This window comes from Mustela lutreola, chromosome 8, assembly GCF_030435805.1.
Source record: "Mustela lutreola isolate mMusLut2 chromosome 8, mMusLut2.pri, whole genome shotgun sequence".
NCBI classification, from domain to species: Eukaryota; Metazoa; Chordata; class Mammalia; order Carnivora; family Mustelidae; genus Mustela; species Mustela lutreola.
Genome location: NC_081297.1, coordinates 130,785,396 through 130,808,997, shown reverse-complemented (window position 1 = coordinate 130,808,997; position 23,602 = coordinate 130,785,396). Strand labels below are relative to the sequence as shown.

Here is a 23,602-nt window from a genome sequence, read left to right as displayed (position 1 = left end):
CTAATAGCTGTGGCATGAAAGAGGGTGTTCGACAATAAAGTCCGGGAAATAATGCACACCACAGCCCCCTCTTGGAGACTCTCACACAGGACACAGTACAATAAAAGCTCCCATTTCGTATGACACCTTCTTCCTGGCACAGCCTATAGACAGTGACCAAACAGCAGTGGGGAAACTCTGACGTCAGTGTTTCTCCACATACACGCAGGGACCAGAGACCTCGGTGCCTCTCTGCGAACTGGTATACCTTCACACAAGTCATTCCCAGGCGTGTGTTCAATACAATGAGACATGTATGCACTGGGCATACATTTGGTTTTTTTTTTTTTTTCCCCATAGCCTCAATACTTCTCTAGGTCTACTATATAAGAAACAAGCCAGATTTCATCTTTCCAGTGATTCATAAAAAACAATGCTTTTTTCTAATATAAGTTCAATTAGCCGACATATAGTATGTCATTGGTTTTGGATGTAATGTTCAATGATTCGTTAGTTGCATTTAACACCCAGTACTCATCACATCGTGCACCCTCCTCAATGCTCTTAAGTCACATTAGAGCATGCTTGCTTGTGACTACAACTCCTTTGCACTGGGCTTCCTGCTTCTACTCACTCCAGTCCCAGTCCACTGGGAGACCCCCGGCTGGATACGGTGGGCCCTGCACAAAGCCCACCCATGACGCCCTACATGGCTTACCAGTCGTTACCTGGCCTAACCTCTATTTACCCTGGAGTCCCCCTGTCTCGATGCTTGCCATGCTCTACTCTCCTACAGGGGTTCTCAGCCTTTAATCCAAAGACAGAAGGTCGCGGACCTGTGAACTTTGGTGGGAAAATTCGGCATTTTTATTTTCTCTAACTGGTAGCTGAAATTTAGCATTTCCTGTGATTATGAATGTAGGCAAAAAACCACAGTAGTAGTATCAGTACCTGTGACTCCATCGCTAGTGGAAATTATAAATCTGTTCATATGACAGTTGTCACCACTATCTTAAACTATGGTTTATACTGCAGACTTCAAACTTACTGTAATTTTATTTTATTTTTAAAAAAGATTTTATTTATTTATTTGTTGGGGGGGGCAGAGAGGACAAGCAGGGGGAAGCGGCAGGCAAACGGAAAAGCAGGCTCCCCGCTGTGCAAGGACTGTGACGTAGGACTAGATCCCAGGACCCTGGGATCTTGACCTGAGCCGAAGGCAGATATGTAACTGACTGAGCCACCCAGGCACACCAAAGGTACAGTAATTTTAGACCCATTGTTAAATTTTGTCATCTGATGGGTTCGTAAAGAAGCCCATATGTTTCTATATCATTAACCTTATTTTTCAATAATTTGATATATATATTTCAATATAATTAGTTTCATTTATAATCCCATGCATTTTACTTAAAGAATTTAAAACAGGGGCGCCTGGGTGGCTCAGTGGGTTAAGCCGCTGCCTTCAGCTCAGGTTATGATCTCAGGGTCCTGGGATCGAGTCCCGCATCGGGCTCTCTGCTCAGCAGGGAGCCTGCTTCCTCCTCTCTCTCTCTCTCTGCCTGCCTCTCTGCCTACTTGTGATCTCTCTCTGTCAAATAAATAAATAAAATCTTTAAAAAAAAAAAAAAAAGCATTTAAAACATTATTTTGCAAAGGATTCATCAGTCTACAGCAGATTGCCAAACGGGTCCATGGCTCAGAAAAGTTGAACTCCTATCTCAGTTCCTAAACAACATCATTTTCTCTCTCTCTCCCTCTCTTTCCTCCTCTCTACCTCCCTCCCCTTCTCTCCTATAGTCTTTATCACAAGATGTTCCTTTCTCTTCAAGCGCTCTTCTTCCCACCTCAAGGAAACACCTTTTGTCTGTCAGTTCCTCCTTATCTTTCAGAACCAGCCATCACTTTCTGTGGAATTCTTCCATGATATCCAAGTCTGGCCCAGCATCCTCCGATGTGACCCCAAGCATTCTGAACACCTCCAACCCAGCACTACCACTGTGAATCATGCTGACTTACTTGGACATCTCTATGGTGACAAGGGCCCAGCCCATGCTGCTCATCATTCTCTCTCCTCCACCTTGCCCAGTGCCTGGCACATGGTAGCCATTCTACCTTTTTGTCACATCAATGCAAGAGGGGCAGTGCTTTCTTTCCTATAGCTAAGTATTTGCACAGCCCCCACCAAACACAGGCACTGACCTGAACTTCTGGTTTTCCATCGACATAGACAGTGCTGTTGTTGACCATTTCCACAATGGCTACTCCTAGATTGCACCGAATCCCAAAGGAAATGCAGAATCCCAGCCCGCTCATGATGGCAATGATGTAACGCTTGGGGAGGCCACAGCAGTGGCAGTTGCAGAGCGGGGGCGTCTGCCTGGAAGTCTGCACTGGCCTTCCTTCTTCATTCAACTCAGTGTTATCTTCTTCCTCATTGGTCCCATCAATTTTTCTATAGTGGAAGAAAAATGGTCAGAGAAGAAAAGCCAGGATTAGAGAAAAAAAGGAAGTATACTACGCAAAAAGAAAAGGTCTACCAAAGAAGAAAAAGGGAAACCCAAAGTAAGTTGCAGCCTGCCTTTTTGAAAGTTGTTATTGTCATGAAAATAAATAATAGTGGCCAGCATTACTGATCTTCTGGGGATAGTGTTGCACTTTTATAGGCATTAGGTCATTTAAAGCTCACAACTACTCCATGACATCGATGGTGTTATCTTGCTATTATACAGGTCAGGAAACTAGGTCTTGTATGAGATGGGATGCAAATCCAAGTCCAAGTCTGTGTCCTCGACAATACACTTCACTGAATTTCCTGCTGGAAAAGGATTGACAGACTTCGTTCACATTTTATGACCTAGCTAACTATTACGCTTCTTGATTTTAGTGTCACCTAAAGCTTGCTAAAAAGATAGCAAGTAGAAAATCAATCCAATGGCAGATTCTTTTCTTCCTCTTTATCTAAATCTTAATAAAATGTTAGGTAGAGGTAGGGAGGCACATTTTCTACCACAGCACATAGCCAGTGGGTTGTACATCCTTTCTTTCTAGGTGGTTCTTTCTAGGATTTTTCACTGACTTCTACAGGTTCAGATTATGGTATGTCAAGACAGTGAATTCACCCTTTTCTTTAAAAAATAAAAGGGAATTGGGCAAACTGAACACTGTCAATGATCAAAAAACTATTTGCATCTTCTCACATATTGTAACCCTTCTGAGGATGTTGCTATGGCCCAACTAAGGTCCAAACTTTTATAAAAATGAGCAAAGCTTTTAAGTATTCATGAATATTGAATTCAATAATAAATAGCTAATACAATGATTAGCAGAATGGATTGAGATACAAATAATCTGCCCACCAATCCACAGAGAATATGATCTTGGTAGTTTTTAAGACTCAAGCAAAATCAGATTTAAAGTATTTGTATAGAGAAATAAATATACTAGATTCAATTTAATTCATCAAATATTTATTGAGTGCATGTTGTCTGTCGGGCACTATGCCAAGGGTTGGGGAGCAATAAAGTATGTGACATGTTCTCTGCTTTCCTTCAGGTCTTAGCTGGTGAGGAAGAAAGTCAAGGAGCCATAATTACTGGATTATTCAGGTTTTGTTGAATTCAAAGCGAGAGCAATGATAAAGCCAGGGAAGGAGCTTTCAATTTTAACTGAGCTCCGAGTGTGAGCTTTAATAAATGGATGAGCACGTTGAAATAACCAGAAGAGAACTTCAGCAACTTCTCAACGTACCTAGCTACCCATCTGCATTTATGCTGATGCATTCTACATTTTCTTTGGTAATTGTCCAACCAACCTCTCTCCCTGGGCACCAGATTTCACCTCCTCTCACCTACTCAAGGATATTATTCCAGAAATTCCCACTCCCATAATTCAGCAATTATTTTTGCCTCTCTGCTAGGTCATTCCTATTAGCTACAAATATGCTCTTATTTCTACCACATCATTCTCCTCCAGCTACGCCCATTTTCATCTTCTTTTTTTAGAAAAACTGGAAGACTCTTTCTTCAATTCCCCACCACCCATTCTTTCTTGGACCTATTCCAACCAGGTATCCCCCAGCCTGTCCACCAAAATTGCTCTTCTGAAGGTCATCAATGCCTTCCGTTGAGCCTTTTGCTCAACCCAATGGTCATCTTAGGTCCTCAAGTAATCAGCCTATCAGCACTTAACACAATTGATCACCGTTTCTTCCTTTATTTTCTCTCAAGAAACAACACTCATGTGCTCTTCCTCTTAATTCTCTGACCACTCTTTCTGTTTTGTCTTTTAAACCAATTCCCTACTTCCCTGATCTGTAAACACCAGGATGCCCAAGACTCAGCTCACAGATCTCTTTTCTTTTCTATCTACACTCTGGAAGTGATCTTATTCCATCTGTGGGCTTTAGATACAGATCCCAATTTTCATAAAGAGACTTATTTGACATCTCCTTGGACACACAATCAGCATCTCAAATTTAACATATCCAAACTGAGTTTCCCTTAAAAAAATAATTTCTAAGATCTTTCCCATCCCCAGTAATGATCATTTTGTTCCTCTGGCTGCTCAGGTAAAAATCTTGAAGTCATCCTGGATGCTTGATTTCTTCTCCACTCTATACCCAAACTAGGAGCCAGTGTGACTTAGTTTGAATGTTTACTCTTCCACTTACTTAGCTGTGTGACTTTGGTCTAGTTAACCTCTTTGGGCTTCTGTTTCTTCATCTGAACCTAGGAATCATAAAGTAGTTTCTTCTTCATGGGGTTCTTCCCAGGATTATCATAAGTGGATTATTATATTTAGACCACTTAGAACAGAACCTAACACACATGAAAACTCAATGTATATCAGCTACTTTTATTACATTAATTCCCACAGTCATTTAATGAGTTCATTCTGTTAGACTGAGCATTGATGCCATGTATTGTCATTAAATTGATGTTCAAGAATCATTTGAATCACAGGACTATTTATAATGAGTGGTCCTGGTGATCTCCATGAATTTCTGGCATCAGAACATATATAATTTGTATCCCATGGAAAACTGTTGCTCTAATGTTGACACCCCATTACAATGGTACCAGTAGTCTTAGCTAAAACAGGGATAATATGCAACAACTACACTAATATTGGTATAAAGCAAATTCAGTTCTTTCTCCCCATTTCATATAATGACCTCATTATGGTTAAAACAGCTCAGTGAGATTTAGGAAACTTAATACTTCCATTTGGCACAAATATAACAGTAGTCCAGAAAGCAAGAGTGGATTGGCCAAGACCACAGAGCCAGAAGAGGATATAGGCAAGGTAGGAAGGCTTTCTCCTGGTTATCAGGTCTGCCGATTCCCTCTCACATGTGTTTCCTGGCTCACCAGGCTGTGTTCTATCTCTGTGAGCTTCCCATCACCTTGCCATCTGCATTCTTGCCCTTGCCCCAGCCACCATGGACAACCCAGTAGAGGAAAATATTTAAGAGAATGGACTCTGGAATGCGAGAAGCTGAGTGCTATTTTTCCTGCGTGCTAGCTCTATGACTTTTGCCAAGGCACTCGACCACCTGAAGCCACAATATGCTGGTATTAGCTTTCCAGGGCTGCCATAATGAAGTACCACACACTGAGTGGCTCAAATAATGGAACTTTACTTTTTGACAGTTCAGGAGGCCAGAGTCCAAGATCAAGCTGTTGGCAGGATGGGTTCTTTCTGAGGCCTCTCTCTTTGACCTGTAAATGGCCAAAACCATGAAAGACTCTTAACTATAGGAAATAAACTGAGGGTTGCTGGAGGGGAGGGCAGTGGGGCGATGGGGTAACAGGGTGATGGCCATTAAGGAGGGCATGTGATGTAATGAGCTCTGGGTGTTATATAAGGCAGATGAACCACTGAACTCTACCTCTGAAAATAATAATATGCTATATGTTAATTAATTGAATTTAAATAAAGAAAAATTTTTTAAAAGATGGCTGCCTTCACATTACCTTCCCTCTGCATATCTCTGTGTCCAGATTTCTTCTTTTTATAATAACACCAGTCATTTGGATTAGGACCCACCCTGAAGACCACATTTTAATTTAATTATCTTTCATTTGTTTATTTGATTAATTTCTATATTCTTTTATTTTTTTGTTTAAATCTCAGCATTCCTTTATTTTTTTTATTTAACTTTTAATTTTAATTCCACTATAGTTCACATATGGTGTTATATTAGTTTCAGGTATATAATATAGTGATTCAACAACTCTGTACATCACCTAGTGCTCATCCATCATAAGTGTACTCTTTAATTCCCATCACCTATTTCACCCATCCCCCCGCCCTCCTACCCTCTGGCAACCATCAATTTGTTCTCTGTAGTTAAGAGTCAGTCTCTTCCTAGTCTCTCTCTCCGTGTCTTTTAATTACTTCTTTAAAGAACCTATCTCCAAATACAGTCATATTCTGAGGCACTGGGGGTTAGGACTTCAACATGTGAATATGGGGGGAACACAGTTCAGTATACAAACAAACCACATCTCTAAAATGGGCTATGATCATAGCTAATTCATACGATTGTTTTAATGAGTAAATGATAGGACGCACGTAAATTATTTAGTGCAGCGCCTGGTACATGAAAGAGCTTTTTATTGCTTAATGGTAAATACTACTATTATTGCTATTAATAAAATTGTCATAAACTCAGCCTCTCTCTATAATCATGCAGATGTTTGGATGAAGAGTAAGACAGACGAACATTTTCAGGCACCAGGGAGCCTTGAGGAGTTTAATTAAAGACAACCCCAGCTGCTATGCTCTGAATGCAGCAGAGTTTTGCTGGGAGTTTTGCTGCCTTCCCTCAGGCTGCTCCCCCACTGAGCACTGAGCACAGCAGGCGTAGAGGGCAGGTCCTTTCCTGCAAGAGGCAAGGCCCATCAGTGGCCCAGCTGGCTCCAGGGCTCCCCCTTGGCATTACAAAACTTCCTAGTACTGGGGTATAGTCTGAGACTCTTCCCAGAAAATCTTCCTTCCCTTTCTCCTACACAGATAGCATCGCAGTCCCAAATGTTCTCCCAGTCCTCCTCAGCTCTTTCCCTCATTTTCCCTCAATAAATCTCTTATGCATCTGTTCTTGTCTTCTCAGAGGGCCTGGACCAACACAAGCACCTTGTGTGTGCATGTTGCCATCTGGGATACACTGAGAGTTTCCAGAAGGACACAATGGTATGGGGGGCAGAGAGAAAAGAAAGAGTAGTGTGATAAAGGGGAAGATAAAACTCCATGGAAGGAAATATGGGCTCCCCAAGTAGCAGGACCTATAGCTGCCTGATCTTGAGCCATCTCCAACAGCACTCCTCCAACTTGGAGGTAGGATATGGGAGCTGTGGAGAGGTGGCTTGGGTGCTGGGTCACGGTTTCCCTTGCCCCATGTGATAGAGGAGTCAGTAGACTTCAAGCCACCATGCGACCAGACACAAACACGGATCGACCACTAGAGGGACCCCCTGAGTTGTTTGTGTGGTCCTTGCACACTGTAGCTGCAGCAGAAAGAGCCCACCCACATCAAACGGAAGTTCATTTCCACCAGGCTTGGTTCAGAGTCAGATTTGATTGGTTTTAAAAACAGTAAAATAGTGGAACATTTCTTGTATAACAAGCTCAGACAGGAAGGTTCTCAACCCCCTCCCCCTCTATGATGGGACAAGTCAGGCTTCACCGCTATCAGTCAATCTAGGTCTGATAGCCAGCTCTGCCGCCTGTGTACTAGCTGTACCACTCTGGGCAAGAGAAGTCGGCCTTTCTGAATCTCGTATTTCCTCATCTGTAAAATGAAGGTGATATTTATCTCACAGAGCTGTTGTTGAAATTAAACAAGCCTAACCAACAAAGAGTAAAACATTACCACCACAAATGAGTAGACATTGATTCAGTGTTAAGGCTACACCATCCCAGATGTGTCCTAAGTATTTCATGCTTTCCTCAGTCGGACCATTTATCACATTGAGTTAGTTATTTGCTTTCATCAGCACAGTAGGTGTTGAGTAAGGGTCTGTGGATTTGAGAAAGTGAATGAGTGAATGAATGCCTCCCCAGAAGATGTAAGCATTTTGAAGACAGGAGCGATTTCTGACTCCTCTTTATTCCCAGGGCTCAGCATACGGCCTGCACATAATTAATCCCTATTCTGCTGAATGGCGTGGGTGAATCAATTCCATCAGTCTTCACTCCTGACTTGAAGCACTTACACACACAGAAGTAAAGATCTGTCCACCCCTGCCAAGAAATGAGTTTGTTTGTTGGTTTGTTTTTCTAAAGAGGGTTGAGGTCATAAGACAGAGAAAAGGGGCCTCTGTTCTTAACAAGTGGAGGGCTTTAATTATCCAAAAGAGCTGTTTATTAGGTGTTTTGGTGTTTGCCTGCACTTGGTCTGGAAGATCAGAGGATCTTCATTCTTGCCTACGTAACATCAGTCTTGTTGCTTCTCCAAATGCAGAAAGCAGCAGTCTGTGGACTGCCAGCCCCTTACACTCAAGGATAAAGTCCAAGCCCATTGTTCACAAACACAATTGTCCAGTAAACACGTCAGCACCAGGAGCCTAATTGCTTAAGATATGCTCACTAGCCTACAGGCCCTTAACAGAACTACTTACTACAATTTGAATGCACCCGTAATTACAGCCCGGTTTGATTTGGTTTTGTAGGCAGTAAGGTCAACATTTGCAGCACAAAATGAACAGAACTTATGGATCATTTTATGGCTTTTTAACATCCATTCACTTGCTCACTTATGGTGAGTATTTATTATGGACTGAATTGTGTCACCACTATCCCCACCCTAAATTCTTACTTCGAAGCCTTAACAGTCAGGACCTCAGAATGCATTGGGGCAAAAGGCCTTAAAGAGTAATTAAATGAGATTATATGGGTGGGCCCTAATGCAGTAAGACCAGCATCCTTATGGGAAGACACAGTGAGTAGGTGGCCTTGAGGAGAAAACCAAACTGTTGATCCCTTGATGCTGGACTTCGAGTTTCCAGAACTGTGAGAAAATAAACTTCTCCTAAATTACCCAGTTTCTGGTACTTTATGATGGCAGCTCAAGAGACTAATAGAGTATTAGGGGATGGAAGGGTACTGACTACCTTCTACACCGGTACTGTGTGAGGTACATATTTAGATATACATCTATATACATAATCTCCCTTAATCCTCAGAACAATCTTGAGAGGTAGAATTTATCCCTCTCTCACAGCTTGGGAGATTCAGAACATGTCAAAAACTTGCCCAAGAGGCACCCAGCTGCAGTGGGTGAAGTGAAAACACAAGCCAGATTTGGTATCAAGCCCGTTCCTGCCAGTATACCCAGGACCGAACCAGAAAACACCTTATACAAATCAAGTGCTTCAACTAAGTAGACATTTTTAAAGGTTTTGGAGAAAGAATATTGAAGAAGGATTGAGGGAACATGCCCTATAGTCAGACAATCATGTGTCAAATGCTGAGTCCAGTATTTATTAGCTGAGTGACCTTGAGGCAGAGACTTAACCTCTCTGCACCTTAGTTTCCTGGAAGGATAAGGGACTAATTTGAGCACTAGAGGAAATAAAGTTTATAAGGCACTTAGTAGCATTCCTACCGCTGGATCAATAATCAATAAATGGTAACTTTTTTAAAAGGGAGGAAGTACTTAAAATCTGACTCCTAGAGCTAGTTTGGGATTTGCTTTAGGATCTCATCCATGCAGCTCTCAGGACATCAAATTCTAAAAGATCTCAATAAAATTCAACTCCTACGCAGTCAATACTGTTCATACTACTTGTTTTTTGTAATTTTTAAAATTAGTATTTCCCTCTTCCAGTATACCATAATAAGTTCAAAGTCAGGAACCAAGTATCCCTAGCACCTGGCACAGTCATACTGATTTTGATGTGTTAACCTGTTTTTATTTCCCCCCAATAATTTCATGCTTTCCTGTCCCCTCATTCAAGCAGAGAGTCAGAGCTTATTACCTAATCAGGAAATGGTAAGATGGACAATTAAAAAAAAAAAAAAAAAAAAAAAAAAGACGTGGTCTCTGTGGCTTTTTATTCCAAAAGCCAGGCTTACAGACGACAGCTCAAAGGCCAGTCTAGCCCATAGACATGTTTTGTTTGATGGTTTAGATTGTGTGTGTGTGTGTGTGTGTGTGTGTGTGTGTGTATGTATGTGTGTGGTTTTTCAGAATTTGGATTAATTTCTAGAGTTTAAAAATCAGGAGAGTACTCCCCAAAACAAAAAGGTATTTTATCCCTGATATCTGTAAATATGATTTTACTTAGAAATAAGGTCTATGGACGCCTGACTCAGTTGGTTAAGCCGCTGCCTTCAGTTCAGGTCATGATCCCAGCATCACGGGATCGAGTCCCGCATCGGGCTCCTTGCTGGGCAGGGAGCCTGCTTCTCCCTCTGACTCTGCCTGCCACTCTGTCTGCCTGTGCTCACTCACTCGCTCTCTCTTTCTCTGACAAATAAATCTTTAAAAAAAAAAAAAAAAAAGAAAGAAAGAAATAGGGTCTTTGCAGACATAATCAAGTGAAGATGAAGTCATATTGGATTGGGATGGGTCCTTATCTAATGACTGGTGTCCCTGTGAAAAGAGGGAAATCTGAACATAGACTCAGAAACTCAGGGCAGAAGGCCAGATGACAGCGCAGGCAAAGACTGGAGACTGGAGTGACGTGCTTGTCTACAAGACAAGGAATGCCTAGGGTTGCCCGTAACCACAAGAAGTGAGGAAGAGGAAAAGATAACCCCACTTCAGAGGCTTCACAGAGAGCATGGTCTTGCTGACACCTTGATTTTAGACTTCTGGCCTCTAGCACAGTGAGAGAAAAAATAAATTAAAGCCATTCAGGTTGTTTGTTATACAGCCTTAGGAAAAATGGATGCAAGGGGCCCATGACACAGGATTTAACATCCTGGCAAAGGCCCAAAGAAATAATTCCAACAAGCTACCAGCATGGTTCTCAGAAGTTTAGACAAAGTAGAGATGCCAAGAGGAGACGGACAACTTCTCTTTTAAAAAAAATAATAATAATAATAATAATTGTGTACTGATTTCTAGTCATTGTTGCACTGCGGGAAGAGATTAGCCACTATGATGGTTTTTTGAAAAAAAGCTCAAGAGTTTCTTATGGGTCAGAAATTGAGCAGAGACCATCTCTATGAAGTGGATTTGACTATTCATGACATCTGCCTTTCAACTTGACCATGAGCGACTTCCCCCTTTGAATAAGAACCTAGAGATGGGGACCTGGAGAAAGTCAGGTCATGGCTTAAGCGTGTCCGACATCATTCCCCTTGCCATCCACATTCATTCCAAAGACAGAATAACCAAGGCTACAAGAATATCCTTTTTTGGGTTCAGGGGCTCACTTTCTCTCCCTTCTTTCCTTGGCCAATAAACCTAAATTATAGGCCTATTTCGTGTTTTAATGCCTGTTACAATGACTACTAAATTTGATTGGACCATATAGATGAATTAGTGAGGATTAAATTGGTTATCCTCTATCCTTTAGCTAAAATTCTGATGTCTACTATTTGCAATATAAAAATTCATGACATATTTTTTTTAAGATTTTATTTATTTATTTATTTGACACAGAGAGATCACGAGTAGGCAGAGAGGCAGGCAGAGAGAAAGAAGGAAGCAGGCTCCCTTCTGAGCAGAAAGCCCGAGGCAGGACTCCATCCCAGGACTCTGAGATCATGACCTGAGCCAAAGGCAGCGGCTTAACCCACTGAGCCACCTAGGCGCCCCTCATGACATATTTTCAATGTTAATCATACTCTTCAATAAATAGGTCTCCCTTTAACTGTTTGTTTTGTTTTATTTTAAGAGAGATGCTAGAATATTATGGCAATTTATAGAAAAAGATGTGTTGTATGGATTTAATAGATATGACAGAAAGTCCACACGCTAAATATATTCCTCAGGAAGCTTGAGGAATCACACTCCTTTACCAAGGCAATGAGGAATGGGCTCCCAGCACCACTGAGCCTCTCAGCACTGGCTGTCCAAGGAGACAAACCAGTCTTCTTGGTAGCAAATTGTTTATATCAGACTCCTTCCATCTTGGAAAAGGTAGCAATTCATCCTGACTGAAGCTGACATATATTCTACAAATGAGCCTGCAAGTCTCGGCCAGCGTCACTACCTGAGGATTCAAAGAATCCTGATTAGCCAACATGGGATCCCACATAACATCACCTAAGACTAAGACACTCAATTATGGCAAAGGAGGTACATCAGGGGGCATAGGACCATGGGATCCACTGGTCCTATCTCAAGCCACACCATGCTGAAGCTGGTACCCTGACAGAGCAAAGGAAACTCAGCTCTGCCACTTATAAGTATGATTAAGATGCAGCTGAGACATTGGCTCAGAGAAGAATCCCTGTGAAGATAGGGTGCTATACTTTAGAATGAATATGTTCCATAAACCAACAGTTGTTATAATGGGTGCTGGGCAGAATGCATTGGTCTGAAAAACACAGAGTAGAGGTGGGAATATCCCACTTACCATTATGTCCAGTAACTCACTTATGGGATATCTCATCGCTTCAACTTTGGACTCTGTGGCTCTAGGAGTCCTGATGCCCAAGGAAGAATTCTTCCACTTGGGAATACAGTGAAAAATCCCACTAAATAGAGCTATTACTGCTGCCCGGTCATGTTGGGGTTCTCATGCCAAGACCAAAAGGCAAGGCCAAGGGTCACAAGAGTGGCAAGACTGATTGGTCCTGAAATGGTCCTGATCCCCAGCAGGGACAGCCCACAGTCAATGACTAACAGATGCAGAGACACAAAAGACTGGCCCCTTCACTTCAAGGGACAGTTCAGTGCCCAGATCCTCCCACTGTGATCTGGCCCCTGTGTATTACCTGAGATCACATCCTCGCTTGGTTTTCTCCTTTCCTATCCTGCTTTACTCCCTGCCTCCCAATTTCCACCTCCGTAAATTACATCCTAGGCTTTCCAAATTCCTGTTTCAGGGTCTACTTTTAGGGAACCCTAGCTAAGATAGAAGTGTAGTAAAATGCAGCAGGGAAGAGAGATTGGGAGCGGGTGGAGGAGTAGGGAAAGAGAGTCGGGAGAATCCTCCCTGGGAAGGTCACTTTTGGGAAGAGACTTGAAAATGGGAGAATAAGCCATCAAGAAATTGGAGATAAAACCTTACAGGGTGAAAAACAGGATGCAGAAGCTGGCACAAGAGGGGTCTCGGGAGTTCCCCCATCAGTGCAGAGTATGTCTGGAGTGGGGTGAGGCAGGCGAAGAAGGCCAGAGATGAACTCAGAGTTCTCAAGTTCCCACAAATCAGATAGGGTCTTTAAGTCCATTGAAAGGATGTTGGCTTTAATTCTGAGAGAGGTGGGAAACCGTGGGGAGGTTTTGAGCAGGGGAGAGATGTGACCTGACTTTGCTTTACTAGAATTACCCTGGCCAGTAGATGCCAGCTTGCCTGAGGTTGTCCAGGCAGAAAGTAAATGATGTCACAGCAGTTAGAGCCCAGACTCACCTGACCTCAGAGCCCACTCTCACACACTTGTATTTGTCAAGGAACTAGACAAAGCATGTCTGGCACATAAGTTGAATACACAGTCACTGAATGCTGATGATGGAAGCAACACACAAGGATTGGTTCCATATCTTTAAAGGGAAGATATAAATATTTATAAGGAGACCAAGCATCCCATCAGTTTCCCTTGGGAAGTCTTCATTACTACAACTGATTGGGAGAAAAGCTCATACGTGCCGAAAAGATCCAGTGATTGCTGGCTACACTGCAGCCCAAGTAACTCCCTAAACCTAAATGAGTCATTAAGTTTCAACACAATAAGTGGGAGGAGCAAAGACAGAGAGGTTACATAGTGTAATGACTAAGAATGGTGGGCAGAGAACATCTAGTCTGAAACCCAGCTCTGCCATTTACAAGCTATGTGACCTTGGGAAACTTACTGAACCTCTCTGTGCCTCAGCTTTCTCTTCTAAAATGGTAACTGCAGTAGTCCCCATCCCATTGGGTTTAAAAGAATTAAAAGTGTTTACAGTGCCTGGAACAGATGTTTGCCATTATTATTTTATTATACATAAGCAATTAGGGGACACCCATATTGTCATGTAAGTCAAAAAATCTACATGTCTATTTCTAGAGATCAGTCTCTAAATGTAATGCCTTCCATGTCATCTGTTCCAATACTGGACTATGAGTGAACGTATACTTTCTTCCTACACTTCTGAAATACTAGTGTACTTTTAGCTGATGAAATTGTTCAGCTATGTTTTATCAATGACTCTTCTCCAGAAAGGCTAATAACGCCTGACTTTAATCAGCCCCACGTACAAACTTCAAATGTTTCCCTATGCATGTGCCACCCCCCTGAGCATGAGAAACATTCAGTAATGAAAAAGCCCCCCAAAAGAAATGCCTGGGTGGCTCAGGTATTTAAGCACACAACTCCTGGTTTCCACTCAGGTCATGATCTCAGGGTGGTGAGATTGAGTTTTGAGTGGGGCTCTGTGGTCAGTGTGGAGTCTGCTTGTGATTCTCTCTCCCCTCCCTCCCACTCCGCTCCTCTCCCCTGCAATGCATGTGCATGTTCTCTCAAATAAATGAAATCTTTTTTAAGAAAAGCACTCTAAGAATTCCATTTAAATGATGATTTCAGTATCCAATATTACAAGACATCAGTGATTTACACTGCTTGCTGAGTTAGGAAGTCAACGTATCTAACTTCTGAATGTTCTTGTACCTTACAAAACAGAAAACAGTATTTTCTGATTTTTTTTTTTCCATTGGAGTTTGCCAACTGGTTTTAAGTGAAAAATCAGCAGAGAGGAAAGAATGTTCATTGTATACCAGGCTCTGTGTGGGGCACTTAAATATAAATATCTTATAGACAAGGTGAACACCAAGTGTGTTCGGTGTTAGGATTCGGTGACGGAGTCCTAATTCTGGAGCTCTGCTCAGAGACTGTCAGAGCTTAGGGTCAACTTGGATTGCTAGTCAATTAATGCCTTTTTTTACCTTCCTCTGCCAATAATTTCCTTCTAGGATCACAGAAAGAAGGGGTTTGAGTTTGGCACTATTTTTTCTCATCATTCTACTAGTAAGCCAACAGTGATAACATCTACCATGCATTTAGTGCATCCTATATCCTCTCGAGCCCTGTTAGTCATTTTCTATTGTGTTGTGATTCACTTCCAAAGAAACCATTCAGAGTCCCTAAACACATAGCTCCGTGTTGGGTTGAGGTCGTACAACGTGGAAATTACGAATCTTGTTCTATTCCTAAGCAAACCAATCTGGCAAACAAAAGAATCTTCAAGTGGATCATCTACGCAAACACTAGAAAACCAGCTCTTACAATAAGTCTCTTACGGAAGAAAGTGATTCATTTTCAAAAAAGCAATTCAACTTAATGTTGGAAAGAAAATTCCTAAGTGCTTCCTTGTCAAATATTGTATAAACTAAGGCACAGAGTTGCATGATTATAATGGTGTCTGTAGTCAACGATAACCCAAAGTCACAGTTTTTGTTCCTGGCTTTGTCAGATGCCTTTGTCATCATACTTAAATATGCCAATCAAGCCATTGTGCCTTCCTCTTTCATTTTTAATCAAAGGAAAACCACCGCAGTAAGATGGACGTTACCTGGGGAGTGCGCAATACAAGGCTAAAACATTCTTAAAAGGAAAGGTCATTATAATTACTTCCTATGTTTGGCTGGTTTATCCTGCTGTCCGCTAGGTTTTTATCTATATGTGATAATTCATTGTGGGCCTGATTGAAATCTTTTTGTTTTTAACATTTAAATTAATGACAGGCTGAACCCAGTTCTCTTACTATGAAAGTTCATCAAGAAGGAAATAGTGCAGGGGCACCTGGATGGCTCAGTGGGTTAAGCCTCTGTCTTTGGCTCAGGTCATGATCCCAGGGTCCTGGGATCAAGCCCTGCATCAGGCTCTCTTCTCAGTAGGGAGCCTGCTTCCCTCTCTCTGCCTGCTGTTCTCCCTCCTTTTGATCTCTCTCTCTCTGTCAGATAAATAAATAAAATCTTAAAAAAAAAAAAAAAAAAAGGAGTGATACAGGGAAATTTCACACTGACAAGGAGCCCCTGTGTTATAAAACCCAAGGAATGGAGTGAACTTCTGTGTGCCTAGAAATAGTCCCTTCCATGCTGAAGTTTTTTTTTTTTTTTTTTAAATTTAAAGGATACCATATAAAAGTTAAAAGGAGATACCAGATGGCATTTTCACTCATCAGGATTAGAAAGAGTCATTCAAACATATAAAAATCTTATCAAGAGTATTTTGCATATTTTTTTATATTAGAGAGTTTAAAGAAGTCATTTTACCTTGTGCCTAAGGACTGCTCATAAATTCACCTATAAAACCTAGAAAGGCGATGTCTATAAAAAACCACAAATTAAAATGTCCCATCAATTCATTCATTTGTGGCAAACTCTCCTTCCAAGAACAATGTATTTTACTTTATTTTATTTTATTTTTTTCAGTGTTGTATTTTATTTCTAAAAAATGTTTATTTTTTGGTTTGGAAATGACCACATACATGCATTTATTCTAACTTCCAGCTATGAATTTCTATCTTAATACAAAGTGTTTCTATTTTGGAGAAAAACATTCACTTTAACGATAGTACATAATATTTTCTCACTGTAACCATGTAAGGTTTTTTTTTTTACTTAAATACTAATTTTTAAAGATACTTTCTTCAGACTATTGTCTACCTATTCTTTTCTTTCCAAACCAATCAGCAACCACCCTATATAGTTTATATAACAAGCTAAATACATATCCAATTTTCATTTGTAGTGAAAAATTCTTAAAAATTATTTCAACTAAAAGCATAACCATGTAACGGGGTTCCTGATTTTGGCATTATTATTAAATTAACAGGAAATATTATCTCCCTGTATCTTTTCTAATTCAATGCAAAACACACAATATGCAACATCACCATCTCCAGCAAGTACACATACTACCATATAAACAAATGCCTGTCTTGTTATTTTCCTAATTCAATCCTATACTTTCGATGCATTTTTTTTTTTTTCAAACTCCAGGCATTGTGTCTTGGAGCCGGAAAGGACTCCAGAAGCCATCTAATCTGACCTACCCACTCCTTTTTAAAAACGTGGCTTTTAAAATATGAAGCAAATTCTTTCAAACCTTGGCAATGTGAAACTCCTCAAAAATAAACCCGAAGTTTGCATCCAAACTTTACCTTTGTAAAATCCCCAACGAATCTCCGACGGCGTTTTTCACTCCTTCTTTTCCAGGTTTCAGAATTTTTTCTTTAAAGGTATCAAATGCTTTAAAAGGCATTTTGAATGGGTGAGGGGGACCTCCAAGCACTAACAGTTAAGTCTCAGAAACTGTCATCCTTCCTCATCTCCAGCGTGGGGACCACTCTGCTCTCCTCGATGAGTAGTACCCTGAAGTCAGTTCTCATGGAGGTAACTACTTAACATCAAAAAGGAGATGAAACCCAGCTCAGATATTCCAAGACGAGACACCCTTCCTAAATCCCTACTCGCCCCTCCCCCCCCCCAAAAAGAGAGGCCAAGTAGTGTCTGGCTGGGAGTTCAGTCCCTTGAAAGCCACAAGCTCAGCAGCAGCCGGTGACACTGTCTCAGGCAGCCACTCTCAGGCTGAGCGCAGCCTCACTCCCTCCCTGGGGCTGCAGCTGGAGAAGCTGAAGTGGGCTCCAGCCCACGAGGTGTCCTGAGCCCAGCAACAGCATCTGCAGTCTCTCTCCAGCCCCTCTGACTGCTTCTGACCACATCCCCCTCCTGCCTCACTCAGCCACTGGCTCTCACTGAGTGATCCTTTCCAAGGTGATGCTATAGTAACCGGCACAATACCTGCCCCTCAGCCGCTGGGGCTCATTAATGGGCTGTCAGCCAGAGCAGACACCCAGGTCGAAGTGAATGAAGCATTTACAAGTCCTCAGCTTCTCTGAGGTCTAGCCTTACAGACAGGCTCTCGGCCACCACAGTATGCCTCATACACCCCTCGTGGGAGTCCCGAAGCGGTTTCTCAGCCAGACACTAGTGTGGAACACTTGCATGCTAGAGTGCTAAATGCAAATATCCAGGAAGGCATTTATTTGCTCCTGATGGACAGAGCAGGATCTCTCAAGGTACAGTGCGAGGGTCCATTGGGACCGCCTAACTGAAGGTATCTGAGCCGGTCCTAATACTTGCTTAGACCTCTTCACTGGTCCTCACTGTCCTCAGGAGAAATCCAAGTTCTTTATTACTTGTCATGGCTCACAAGGACCTCCACGGGACCTTGTTTCTTGTCACTCTGCTCTTCGTATCAGCCCTTCACTGGACTCATTGAACTCCATGTAGGGGTTTGCTCAAGCTGTACCTTCTGCCTGGGTAACTCTCCACATCCCTCATCTGGGAAGTGTCAGGGGATTGTTAAGCCTCACCAAGACATCTCTTCCTCTAGTAACCCTCATAGACAAGGTGTCCCTCCTCCACACCTCCAAATCACCTGTCCTCTGCCCCAGTAGGACCTGGCACACAGTGGGATATAACATAAAGGATTGTTGATTGGGGTTAAAATATGTTATTGGGCAGCGGGTGACACCTTTGTAAATGATGCTGCCATGAAGAAACAGCTGTCATTAGCAAGGCTCCAGTGCTCTAATCTCCCAGCCTGCATGCACCTAACAGATCCTGTGCTACGGGCTCTCAGATTCCCCCAAAAGTCATGTCCACAGGACTGGTCACTGTCATTTGCAAGCTGCAGTCTGATCCTTCTTCAAGATTTGAATTAAGTTATCTAAATCACAGCTGCATCCTGTAGATTAAATACACTACCAATAATAACTATTATTATTATTATTATTATAGTTAATATTTTATCGGGCTCTCTCTATGACCCAATTCCGTTAAGCACTCTTCATATATTATCACAATCTTCCCAAGACTGCTTTGTGATTAGTAACTCATTTTTCCCAATTTCACTAACAGGAAACTGAGGCAAAGACTTGCCAGGTTTCAGATCCAAACATCGTGGCTCCAGCTGTTCTCACCTGTCTCTCTTTGTGTGTCTCTCTCCTCCCCATCACACCCTCTGCTTTGCCTCCTCTGACTTTACTGAGGTATATTTTGTATATCATATAGTTCATCCATTCCAACTGGATAATGGTTTTCAGTAAATTTACCAAATTATGCAATAATGGTGGGTATTAGGTGCTTAAGCTAAAGCACAAAGTAGATAGAATGTGTCTATCATCCCCCAAACATCCCTTATATTCACTGTTAGTGCCCATCTCCCCCTCCCATTCCCAGTCCCAGGTACCCACTAATCTATTTTCTTTTCATATAAATGGAATCATACAATATATGTTCTCCTGTGCCTGGCTTCTTTCACTTTTGAGGTTTGCCCAAGTCACAGCTCCTATCAGCAGTTGTTATTTCTTTTTTTCTTTCCTGCAGAAAATTTCAATATATGGACTTACCACATGATGCCTATCCATTGATTTGTTGATGGACATTCAGGTTGTTTTAAATTTAGGGTTATTATGCATAAAACTGTTAAGAATATACCCGTGCAAGTCTTTGCATGGACATAACTCTTCATTTCTCTTGAGTAAATACCAGGAATGAAATTGCTGGGTCATTTCATAGGTATTTGTTTAACTTTTTAAGAAACTGCCAAATTATTTTCCAAAGTAGAAAATAATTTTATGTTCCACCAGCATGTATGAGGGCTCCCATTTCTGTACATCAGCATGTATGAGGGCTCCCATTTCTGTACATCCTCACCAATATTTGCTATCTTTTTTAGTGTAGCCATTCCAGTGGATATGAAATGGTATCTCACTGTGGTTTTAATTTGCATTACCCTGACGACTAATGACATTGACCACCTTTCCATGTTCTTACTAGCCATTTTTATGTCTTTTTTGGTGAAATTTCTATTCAAGTATTTTAACCATCTTTTCAACAAGATTTTTGTATTATTATTATTATTGAAGTGTATATGTTTTCAATCCTTTTTTAGATTATGTGTTTTGCAAATATTTTTTCTTGGTCTGCCATTTGTCTTTCCATTTTCTTCATGCTATATTTTGAAGTACAAAAATGTTTAATTTTGATGAGGTCCAATTTCAGTTTTTTTCTTTTATAGATTGTGCATTTGATTTATATATCTTTATATATCTAAGTGATCTTTGACTAATCTAAAGTCTGAAAGATTTTCTTCTATTTTTCCCCTACAAGTTTTATTGTTTCAGCTCTTATATTTAAGTCCATAATCATTCTGAGTTCATTTTCATATATGGTGTGAGGTATACATCTAAATCCATCATTTTCCATGTTGATATCCATTGTCCCAGCACCATTTGTTAGAAAGGCTATCCTGGATTAATTGTCTTGGCACCTGTGTCAAAAAGTCAGTTGAACATAAAGACCTATTTCTTGAGTGTCAATTCTTTCTGTTGATCTTCATGTCTATCCTTATGCCAATATCACACTGTCCTAACACAGCTTAATAATAAGTTTCGAAATTGGGAAATTAAATCACTTGTTCTTTTTTAAAAAAAAAAATTGTTCTGGCTAATTCTAAGTCTTTTACATTTCCTTATAAATTTTAGAAGCAGCCTATTAGTTTCTACAAAAATTCCTGTCAGCCCTGTGCTCTTAAAAGGATAGTTTCTGGCCACCAATCCTCAAGGCTGAGAATGCTAAGACCCCAGGACATCACACATACAATCACTTCCCCAAGTCTTTACCTGTTTCCCAAAAACCTTGCTCCTTCATCAAAAGCAAATACAATCACAATATGATAAGCACACTCATTCACTACAGAAAGCATCCACTGGCAGAACTTCTAACCCAATTCTTAGTCCCTAGATACTCTAAGGTTACTTATCTCTTAGAGCACACAATGGAAGCACTACCAGACAAAGACCACATGAACCTCTTTCTGAAGGGTCAATGACTGCTGAAAACACTAACCATCCTTAAAGAACTAGCCTTCGTGTTGCTCATGAAACACACTTAAGGTCTACAAAAGTTTCTTGGTGGTGATTTAGATGGTTGATAATGGTAATAACCTTTGTGGAGTAGTTTCTAGGTGTCAGACTTTAAGCACTCAACTCATGTAATCCCCACAACGACCCTCTGAGGTAGGTACAATTATTATGCCATCTACAGATGAGGAAATGGAGGCCAGAGAGGTTAGGTAAACTTGCTCAAGTGCATACAACCAAGACACTAAACAGAGACAAGAGACGAACCCAGGAATTCTGCCATCAGAGCCAGCTTAAAGTGCTGGCTGACAAGAAAATATCAAGCCAGACTTTAAAGAATTGAGGTTTGTTTTATTCACTTGCTGTTTTTCTTGAAGGCCTACTATGTGGCAGGCCCTACTGAGGCACTGTGAGAGGTTGAAATGGAAAGGCCTCTTGAAAAACAAAACCAACCACAAAATGAGTTCGTGCAGCACAGCAAGTGTATGGAGTTACAGGAGCACAGGGAAGGACACCTCACTTGGCTTGCTGATGGGGAACAGGAGAGGACTTCCTAGATAAGTGGTATGGGAGTGTTACTTTTCAGGGATGAGAGAATGAGGCAAACTAGGAAAAAACACGTGGGAGCAAAGACTTGCATGAGGGAGTGTAGCATCTGAGGGTAACTTGCATACTTTCAGAGTTGGGTGAGTGTGTGCCATGTGGTAGAAAACAGCCAGAATGATGATCTTGAGCTTTCTATAACTCAACTGTTAAACAATGGATCCCCATCTCAAAACATCAAATAGTGTAAAGATGTAGGAAATGTGTAGAATAGAACCTCCTGAGGGCCATGAAATCAAAGCTTTGTTTTGGGATATGTAGACGGAATGTTTATTAGAAAAAGAGTCCACCCATCAACATATAGTAGATGACTTCTTGGCATCCTGTATCAAAAAAGTCTCTTTCCTTAGACAAAATATTAACTAAGACCTCTTTAGAAATACTTGTTCAGATCACAGCGGGCTCTCATCTCTTCTGACCACTGCTGGATGGATCAGGGCTGAGCTCCTACACCCAGCTAAGGCAATCAGATGCCAGATTCTCCTGGTAATTAAACTTTGGAATTGAAAGGCTACTAGTTAACCATGTAGGACCTGGGGGGCTGTAACTGTGGAGTGGGCTACATTCTCTGTATGGACTGGAGATGGAGAGAACACCGGTCTGACAAAGAGAGAAATGAAACAGAATGAAACTTTATCAGGGTGAGTATGTCTCTGCTTATAACCACCTTCCAGTTCCTGTTGGTCTGGATCCAGCTGTCCTTCTACCCTTGGGTTTCATGAAATACCCACACCCTTATAACAAACTGACCTTTTATAGCCTGCTCTAGTTAAGACATCTTCTGCTCCTCACAGATAAACAACTTTGACTATTGCAATGGGTTCAAACCCAAATCCTGTAATGCCAAGACTGTCTCTACCTATACGATATAGGAAGATTCACTGTCCAGTTTAATGACAAGTAGGATTTCTAGTCCCCAACAGTGAAAAGAGTAGAGCTTGTGGCCTGGTTGTGAGCTGATGTTCTAATCTACCTGGGATGGGTGTATGGGATGGGGTGGGTAAGCAAACGAATCCTAAACAACCTGAAGATAATTATTCAAGAACATAATTTCATCAAATCCAATCAAATTATTTGGTGGAGAATTTTAACCAGGCTTAGAGCTAATGACCAAGTTATTCACCTTTTCAGATAAGAAACTTCATATGGAAACAATGGTAATGAAGAAAACTAATCATCTTGAGGTCCCTTCTCCCCTGAATTCTGTGCCAGCTTTTCCAGCCAATCCCTTTCTCCACCCCAACTCCACATTTCTCCTATCCATCCTCCATTACATACTGAGACCAGCATAAAAATTTCTTTTTTCCAGAACCTCTCTCAACTTTTTACAATTTATAATTATATTGTTGATAACTATCAGTACTAAGCAGAATGTATATAAAACAATTTTTTTGTTACACTGCCATATTTAACATTCATTCTTTTATTAATAGTCAAGGTTGTAAACAAAGCAATTTCAAATATGTCATTTGATTCTCACAACAGTCCCGTGGAACAGGTATGGATATCAAGACTCAATTCTGCCCAAGGCAATCTGGCTAGTAGAATGTGGAGATCTGGGGGTAGGTCCTTACACCCATTTCCTGAGTTTGTAATACCATAGTACACAGTACATTGTGATCCTATAATCCTACTGTGCATACTGAAGACTGCCTTTAACATAACTCAGGAAGGTGTACTCAAAAATCTTTGTATCTTTAAAAACATCATTTGAGGGGCACCTGGATAGCTCAGTCCACTAAGTGTGTCTGCCTCTCGATTTCTGCTCAGGTTACTGTCTGAGGGTCTTAACAGCAAGCCCCAAGTCAGGCTCTACACTGAGCATGGAGCCTGCTTAGGATTCTCTCTCTCCCTCTCCATCTGCCCCCTCCCCCTCTTTTGCTCTGTCTTAAAAATGAATATAAATTATACCTCTAAAAGTAATAAAACGCTGTATGTTAAATTGAATGTAAATAAAAAGTTAAAGGGGCACCTGGTTGGCTCAGTTAGTTA

At 41.2% G+C, this 23,602-nt stretch overlaps 1 protein-coding gene across 2 annotated transcripts in view; it reads right to left on the bottom strand.

The window, feature by feature from the left end:
• The window catches only part of SLC17A8 (solute carrier family 17 member 8), a 48,096-nt gene extending 30,619 nt beyond the window's left edge, over nt 1–17,477 (bottom strand). For both annotated transcript variants that reach the window (XM_059183645.1, XM_059183646.1), the window contains exons 1-2: nt 17,240–17,477; nt 2,182–2,434 (exon numbers count right to left, since the gene is read on the bottom strand). In XM_059183645.1, coding sequence (XP_059039628.1) covers nt 2,182–2,434; nt 17,240–17,340 — 354 coding nt within the window. In that variant the 5' untranslated portion in view covers nt 17,341–17,477. The remainder of the gene's footprint in view (nt 1–2,181; nt 2,435–17,239) is intronic.
• Between the last annotated feature and the right edge of the window lie 6,125 nt (nt 17,478–23,602).